The sequence below is a fragment of the Aedes aegypti genome, chromosome 3 (genome assembly GCF_002204515.2).
Source record: "Aedes aegypti strain LVP_AGWG chromosome 3, AaegL5.0 Primary Assembly, whole genome shotgun sequence".
NCBI classification, from domain to species: Eukaryota; Metazoa; Arthropoda; class Insecta; order Diptera; family Culicidae; genus Aedes; species Aedes aegypti.
Genome location: NC_035109.1, coordinates 124,456,169 through 124,465,571, shown reverse-complemented (window position 1 = coordinate 124,465,571; position 9,403 = coordinate 124,456,169). Strand labels below are relative to the sequence as shown.

General features: G+C 39.4%; 1 protein-coding gene across 14 annotated transcripts in view; it reads right to left on the bottom strand.

Annotated features, from left to right (window-relative positions):
- Window positions 1-399: 399 nt before the first annotated feature.
- The window catches only part of LOC5575783, a 336,132-nt gene continuing 327,128 nt past the window's right edge, over window positions 400-9,403 (bottom strand). For all 14 annotated transcript variants that reach the window (XM_021855894.1, XM_021855898.1, XM_021855899.1 and 11 more), the window contains one exon: window positions 400-1,784. In XM_021855894.1, the coding sequence (XP_021711586.1) occupies window positions 617-1,784 (1,168 nt within the window). In that variant the 3' untranslated portion in view covers window positions 400-616. The remainder of the gene's footprint in view (window positions 1,785-9,403) is intronic.

Here is a 9,403-nt window from a genome sequence, read left to right as displayed (position 1 = left end):
GTGCCGGTGTATTAATTCCTCTGCTGCCTTCATTGCAGGTGATACGATGCATACCTTCTGGCTGATCATCTCCGTCAGAATGTCCTTTTCTTCCATCTAAATCAGGTAGATACACGAGATGACACTCCTACTTACATTCAGATTCGGGTGTGTGACAACTTCCTCCTCGGTTCCGCCATAGATAGTTTCAAATCCGAAAATATCCTTGACCGGTGTGATTCGAATCCATGACCCCCGGCATGGTCTTGCTGAATAGCTGCGCATTTACCGCCACGGCTATCTGGGCCCGAAAAATGGCTATTATAAAACACCACTAGAATCGAATAAAATCATACAATTATACAGATGCAAACGACGGGATAGCTTTCGGCATCATGAATACACCAACGCACAAGGATCTTCATCTAAACAGAGTGTATACATTTATTTTTCCCTTCTAACACACGACGACATCTCAAGTTTCGTAAAAATTCGCTAATAGGTACACGTTCATAGAAAAATAGTAGTAGTGCAACATTGAGCCCACTTCGGAAAAATACGGGAAGCGGTTCTTACTTTGGCCTAGACACCTCCTGTGCTAAACAGCTACCGTACGAGTGACAGTGGAACAGTGCTGCTAGCTGCTCGGCTGCCAGGCCGGTTTTGATCCGTATCGGCAGAGTAGCACCTTTTTGAAGGCATCCCGGAACGCCTTGTTGAAAATCGTATAGAAAATCGGGTTAACCATGCTACTGGCGTACCCGAGCCAGGTCACGAACTCGAACACCCAGTGGTTGATGCTGTCTTCGCACTCCTTGCACACACTCGGCAACAGGTTCAGCACGAAGAACGGGGCCCACAGCACCACGAAGGTGAAGAATACCACCCCTAGCACCTTGGTTGCTTTCTGCTCTAAAAGAATGATGCGCCCATGGCGTGATGAGTTCCGAGAAATAACACTAGAGTTTCTCGAGTGATGCGATCGAATTGTGGCTTGCCGTTGAATTAGGCAAGGCGATGAGCTGTTCTTCTTCGGAGCTACTCCTGACACCACAATAGACGGTGTACTTTCGTTGTGATGCCGTAGAGTGGCTGATCGTCTCAGGGAGGTACTCGAAGTGCTGGGCTTAGTCGGAGTCAACAGCAGAGATGTGCGAGCTCCTCCAAAGCTGGATCCACGCCGTTGATGTCGACGGGAGTCCCAAGTAACCACTGAAACGCTCTTCAAGTGGTTTCCTTTCTTGTTTGGCGATACCACCGACGAAGCCGGCAACGTCGATAGACTGCTCGACGTCGATCGGGTTGGCTGAGAGGAGATTGAAATATTGCTGTAGATCTGTGTGTCAAAATTCGAGATTGAGCTAAAGTTTGAGGTTGTTTTCACAATCTTGATCTCGGCGGGGCGAATCCCCTCGTACTGCTGCTTGCTACAACTTTCGCCAAAGTATGGGCATTTGCAGGGAGGCGGCAGTTTCAGAAGGTTCACTGACGTTCCTTCACTGGTTTCGCTATAGCTTCGACTGCTATCGTCGTTTTCGGTCATCGCCTGGGTGACATCGTCGTCGGTGTGTCGATGAGAGTTTTCCTTGTTGCGTAGCAGAGCTTCCTGAAGGTAGAACTCATCGACGATGATATCCGGATCGACGCCCTCCGGTGGCAGCACTGCAAAGGGAAGACTCTTGAAACGTTTGCGCACCGCAGTCGAGGGTGGCGTTGCCGAGTTGCGCCGGTTGATCCACGCGGACGTTGAACTGCGTCGCTTTTTCGGTGGTTGCGGCTTCGTTGCCATGCTGACGGACTTTTTCCTGGAAGAAGAGAGGAGAGGGAAAAATACACTTGAAATAATCAATCAAAGAACTTTCGAAATTAAGGAGTAGTGTTTGATCCGTTGAATGTGTTGCATGCTCCTGTGGGGCGAGCAACGAAATCAGAACCGTGTCCATTTCGCGTATTGCGGTTACTGAATACCCAATGCCCAATGAATACTGCGTTTCACAGTTCAGTTCAAATGAGCTGTATTTTTCCAAATTCGGTAAGTTAAGATCAAAATACTATCATGGTCTAATGTTGGACCTACGTGGCAACAGTTTGGCCTTCTGGGAAAACCGGAACATCCGTAAAATGGCCAAACCATCAATATTGTTCTAAAGCGTAACCTTTTTTTTATTCGTTTGTTTTCATGTCCTATGGATAACACCAATGTTGAAACCCATTTATAAGCTAGGGTAGTCATTGGAAGCTACACCGGATGATCCGAAACATCCGTATAAGCAATAAATACCAAATATTTTATCTAAGTCACCCGAAGTATTTCTAACGCATTTGTTTTCTTGATTAATTTATTAAACCAATATTGAAATTTATTTATTAATCTGGATAGCAATTAGCTGCCCGGTTCAGGGAATCCGAAACATCGGTGAGAGCGATAGAATGATTGATATTGTTCTAGTTTGCTACTATATTTTTCTCAAATTTGTTTTCACTATCTCCTCATGAAATCAGTATTGCGACTCATTCATCGTCCTATGTAGTCACTGTAGCCATTCATATCAATCCGGATTATCCGTAAAAGTAAATCAAATGGTTAACTATTAGTGATAGTAGATGAGGAGCCGATATACTATATCGATAAACGTTTTGACGAAATCCGGGCGGTGAATTAACTGCTGTATCCGTTCAAGGATTTTTGCGGTTTAGAATTTTATTGACTTACCATTGCAAAGAGAAACTTCATGTATATGTAGAAATGGTTAATACTAACTTAATAACTTAACAGTCAAAGAAACCACTACACTGAGCTGAAAATTACAAAGGATTCTTCAAAAGTCTTGTAATTGAATTAACCGATTCAAAATAACATCAAGTATCACAAAAAATGTCTATTACAAACAAAAATGTATGTATGTATGATGATCCAGTTCATCATATACCAAAATGTTATGATACTTCGATTGTTACTATTATAAAAATATGTTTTATCAATATAGAATCACAAACTGCACAACTGCCCTTATATACCGATATTACTGTTTTACTAGTTCAGAAGTGAATTGATAAAATGTGAACCAGTTCATTTTACCAATTCACATTATAGTTGTACGACTAAACTGCTTTCAAATTATAACAGCAAATGTTACCAATTATCTTCTAGGAAAAAAAATAAACTCTTCTTTATTTTTATTTCGACTTTTGCAGTCAGCTATTTTTACTTTTAGGGGAAAGGTATTCAATATCGGCAGATAGAGATATGTTTGCCAAATTAGGTGTAATTTTGGTAACAGCACAATGTAGCCGGCAGGACATAATCTTTTAGCAAAATGAAATAAATTATTTAACCGGATCAAAAATTAATCGGTTAAACGCACTGGTTAGATGAGTAACACATTTGCACAACTAAACTTCTACCAAATGATAACAGCAAACTTTAACCTTACCTTCTGAATAAAAAAATATTTTATCGGTTCAAAAATTAATCGGTAAACGAACTGATTCAAAACGTAACACATTTCAGTACGGGATCAACAGTGAATCGAAAAATGAACAAAGAGTACAATATTACTGTTGTATGTTACAATTTTTGATACTACTGATAACAAGATACAACATTAGGGCGGTTTAAAACTTAAAAATATTTGAGAATCTATTCTCCCATATGTTCCATACTATCCTTACCATAAAAATAGTGTTCTGTGAAATATTCAGCTTACTAGGTGGTCATTTAAAGGTGGCCCAAAGGCAATGTAGGTTTCTATGGGAATTACTATGGAGAAATTTTGAGATATGTTCCAAACACGCTAGTACTGCAATTTAAGTACAAGGTTTTTATCCCATAGTAAAAACTCATTCTTCAAACCACAATGAAGAAATTTGCTGAAGAGAGACATTCAATCCGACGGATATCAGAAGAGATATTCATGAGTTTGTTTGCTATTACTTAGCTTAATATGGCATTATAGCCCTGCAAACATGTACTAAAATCCCAAACAAAATTAGCTCAAAAGGGATTGGTTTCTTCAGCAACATCCAGCAATAAGTTTGTACTTAAATAACAGTACTAGCGTGTTTAGAGCATTTCTCAAAATTTCTCCAAAATTATAAATTGATATCAAATTATGACATTTGCTTGATGCTGAAAACAGGATAAGTTTTCGACTTGCTTTTTTTTTGACGTTGGACTTTCCTCGGTTAGCGAATCGGCTGGTGGTTGATATGAGTGTATTCTTTGCAAACTTGTCTGTTTATGTTCAACGTCAATAAAGAACTACTGATCGTAACAATAACGACGGATTCCTTTCCGTTTTTTAAATGTTAACGGAGCCTAGAACTAAGTTCACTAGAGCTTCCTGTGGGATATATTTTCTTGCGTCTGTAATTCTGCTGCCCTTCATCACAGTCCAGGAGTTGCAGTATCCTGCGATGATAATCAGCATTAGTCCAATTTACTTTACGGTGAACTGATCCAACATCTATCTGAAATGGTCTACCCGTTTGATCATTCGCGGAGCAACTCTCAATGGACATCCGACATTCTGACCGTCACCTTATCAACTTGCAGCGCCTTATTTACAGCGATTACTGACAGACAAACTTGCCTTCTGGCGTAATTTCGTTCATATCCTTGTACACAATGTTCAAACTTGTAGCTCAAACTCTAACGTAACTTCTTCGACATTATCGACGTCAGGACCTATCATGGTGCTAACATCGACTCTGATCACTGTCTGATGACGGTTAAACTGCGCTCAAAACTTTCTATCGTTGACAAGGTACGGTACCGACGGCCACCCCGATAAGACCTAGAGCAGCTTAAGTAACCGGATGTCGCAACTGCATACGCGCAGCACCTCGAGACTGAATTACTGGAAGAGGATGAGCTGGATGAAGCCCCTCTAGAGGACTGCTGGAGAACAGTGAAAGCAGCCATCAACGGTGCAGCTAAGAGCAACGTCGGTTACGTAGGACGGAGTCGACGGAACTATTGGTTCGACGAGAAATGTAGGCAGGTTCTGGAGGAGAAAAATGCACATAAGTTCTATCAGAAGCTCAGCGAGCCGAGATGAGCAGGGATAAGGATGGGAGCATTTTGACGAACGAGCGCGAAGTGATCGAAAGGAAGCGGCACTTCGACGAGCACCTCGTCAGTACTGCGGACGATGGAAACCAACCAACCCCCACTTTGAGGGAGGATAAATATGCCATTTATAAGCTCGAGAACAATAAAGCTGCTGGTAAGGAGGATATCGGAGCTGAACTCATAAAGATGGGCCCGGAGCGACTGACCATTTATCTGCACCGTCCGATGGGCACAATATGGGAAACAGAACAGCTACCGAAGGAGTGGAAGGACAAGTTAGATTGTGAGAACTTTCGAGCTATCACCATTCTAAATAGGATCTACAAAGTATTATCCCAGATCATCTTCTGTCATCTGTCACCTGTAGTAAACGAGTTCGGGAAAGTAGTTAAGCCGGCTTCATTGATGGCTGTGTTAGGAAGTATTATTCAGAGAGCCGGCTTTAACAACCGAGGTACGATTTTGATAAGATCTAGCCATTTTTTTTTGCTTCGGGAAAGATATGGGTCGGGGTTCGGGAAAGATTCGGTCGAACATTAAAAACTGTGGCAGATCTGTGCACCCGCCTGAAACGTGAAACGACGAAAATCGGTTTGATAGTAAATGTGTCAAAAACAAAGTAAGGTAATAAGGTGTAATACGCCCCCCTTAAGGAAAAACTGGATACCGTGTTATTTTCCCTATCTTTTGTCTCACTTTAACATTTTTATCAATTTTTACAGAAGCGAATCTCGAGTTCTAGTGAACCGATGAAGTCGAAAATTTTATGGGTTGTGCACCACTTATATAGAATATGATAAATTTTTCACATCGATATATGGAGTTGTACTTGAGATTTGCTTCTTAAAATGAATATGGTGATTATAATGACGTCCCGTGCTGCCAAATCTTAAATTAAAAAAAAACAACGAGTGGTGTTGTTTTAATTTCACAGCCATTTTGTCACGAATCTGTGCTAACAATGTACATGCTCTTCAAATTGAATCTCAACTACGTTCAAATGTAGCTCATATTCATGTGCGCTTATTTTACTGAGAATATCATAATTATAGGTTTGAAAGCTTTTGAAAAATAGCAGAAAATTATAGAAAAAGAGCAAATAAGAGAAAGAAAATGCTACACTGCTCATACCGAACACCCACAAAGAGGCATTAAAATAATGTTTAATACCTACTTGTCGCGCTCGTTGCGACAATCTCATTTCTCATCTTATTTTCACCCATTGCATCATCATCTTAATGTGACTCTTGAAAGCATTGCTTCACGCATATACCTACACAGACATCGAGTCATTGCTGACGAACATAATAATGATAGCACCGGTTCCTACGTACTATTGACATAGTTTCCGCAAAGGAAGCTTTCAGCAGAAAGTCATTCATTCAACCAGTGTATGAATGGCCGACGTAAATAATCCTACCCACATTCCATTCCATTGAACACATAGCTCCAGGGGGGAGGGTGAGTTCATGATTCTTTATGTTGCCTACCAACGGACGATGGCTGTTGTCGGTGTGTCTTAATAAATCATTCGATCAAACGATGTTACACAGGCTCATGTTCACCGCAGCTCGTCATTTGCGGTATATACGTATGAATGTTTATGGGATGTTGTTGCTTCATTCGACGTATTCAAACTATTGTATTGCAAATGCTTTCACAGGGAAGGGACCTGATGTAGTGATTTGAGCACAAACCTCCTACACCGTTAACTTGGATTCGAATCATATTTCTGAGATGGTCACATAAAAATCAACAAGGTTTACACTAATGTGTGCTTATACAAATACAGTACTGGACAGAATAAAGTACGCATTGGCCGTTTTCCCATACAAAATGGTCAAGTTTGGAGATCTGAATCTCAGCTTTTAGTGTTCCGATTGATCTGAAATTTTCACCACAGCCTAGATATAACATAGATTTTACTCAATTATAAAATCACTGCATTTGAAACACAATCTTTTAAATTATTGAAAATCTCTCAATTTGCAAAAAATTGCAAAATTTAATTTTTAAAATATTTTGAAAACAATCAGTTTTACCGAAAAATGATGTTCTGCAAATTTGTGTGTCTTATCAAATTGTACATTTTTGCAGAAGGACATATTGCTCTAAATATTTTCATTTAAAAATTATTTTTACTTTAAAATGTTGTCATTTTTATCAAAATTTGAGATTTGCGATAACTTAAAAGTTCGTTAATGAAAAACTATGAATTTCTAGCCTAGCAAATTTGAGGTTACTTTCAAGCTGCGGTGAAAATTTCAGGTCAATCGGACAACTATAAACCGAGATATAAGACTCCAAACTTGATCATTTTGTATGGAAAAACGGCCAATGCGTACTTTATTCTGTCCAGTACTGTATATCCAACCTCGTTTTGATTTAAATTATGCTCTCAGGTGAACCATGAGCTTTAACAAAAATTTGTCTTCGAACCTATAAGCGCATTGGAAATTTATCGAAATTCAACTTGGCGCAACACAATTTTATTAGCCTTCATGAATATAAACTTTATTCGGAGGGAATGGTTAGACAATGATCTTTTATTGCGTTACAGTCTGTAGACATCAAAGGCTAATTCATTTCAATGTCCCGAACACAAAACTTGCTTGATTCTAACTGTAACATAATCCTCCGAATGACCACTGATTATATTTGTAGATCTGAAGGCTTGCACTCAATATAGTTTTTTTTTACTTTAAACGGTTATGGAACTCAAAGCTTGACTATATGTATTCATGAGCCTATTAGTAAATAAATGTTGTTCATAAATCTTCGAGAGGTCACAAGTTACGCTTACAGATCTGAGATTGATACAGCTGGGATTTGATCTTTCTGCGTGTGTAGTAACATGAGATGGATGAATATGGGTTATGAAAGAGGTCCGCGTGGTCTGTAGGGATTTTAATTTTAAACTTGTAACCAACTCAGTTACTGGGTCACCAAGTGGCTCGGTAGCTTAGTTGCGCTCGTCTAGCATACAAGAGTCCTGGGTTCAAATCCCAGCTGAGCACGTGGATTTTTTTCATAATTTCACCCATAATTTGTCCATCTTTACCACGCGTAATGAGTTAATTAATTTAATAACCATGCGGATTGGATTACCGAACACAATATAAGCGTCAACTTAAATAGTCGTTGAACTCAAAATATGGTAAATCCTTACTATATAAGTCTGTATGAAAGCAATCCTAGTTTGCAATGTCGTGAAACGTCACTCGTTTTGCTTGTTAATGATTTGTTATCCAAGAAGTTCTCGGGTAACCTTAAACAGTCGAATGTAATTGGCCTTTATTGTTATTCATTTTGTTCACAATTCTCTGAAAAATCCTTGGGAACGCTGGTAGATCTAAGAAGTTCGTGTATATTAATAAACGGTCTTTGTACACAAAACTTTATAGAATATGTCTTTTAGCCCATCTAGATATAAAAGTTGCTTGTAAACTGTCCAGAGATCACTTATTGCGCTTGTAGATCCAAAGACCAGTTACTCAAAGGAGGTTTTGGATAACTTTCAATCGTCGTTTATTTCAAAACTTTGTAAAACATAACTATATGAATCTGTACGGATTACAAGGTTCTGGGTTCTGAAAACTCACTAATTACGCTTGAAGATCTGATGACCTGTACTCAGAGTAGCTCTTGAGTATCCTTGAGGCGTTGGACTAAACTCTTGGTAGTGTATAAACGTACTTATTAAGTTGATTGTATATAGCTCTCCAAATAATCACTGGCTACGTAAGACAAGTCTTGTTTGCAGTCTATTTGATAATAACTCACAAAATCTCTAACATACTGACTTTTGAAAGCAAGATTTCTATTTACGTACCAAATATTACATTAACGTAGGGGACGATGGGGAGTTGATGACCATCTCAATAACTCCTATACAATTAATGATTATTCTACTCTCAAACGTTACTGTTAAAAATCTTCATTTCAAGGGCAAGCAGGACATCTTAAAAAACAAATAGATTCCCTGATTTATAAATAGTTTTCATTGCTACAGAAAAATCCAAATATATTCATGCCCAAAATAATTCCCAACAGTCATCATGTCGCATCGAGGACAAACATGAACAGAGCACCGTTCCAGCGGGTTTGACGCCCGGATGTGGATCCGGACCCGTGTGACTTCGGTTTGATTGATCGTCAAACAATTTAAGCCCCTCATCCATCTGCGTCAACTTAAAGCTGACTTGCGAAGCTGTGTTTTACCTTCCCACCTTATTTGTTCGAGGCACGAGAGAGCAAAAAAAGGATCCAAATCCACAGAGCAATGAACTACGCATCAAGTCCTTCTAAATTGGATTAAGCATCGGGCCACCAATTTGGCTTCTGCCAGCA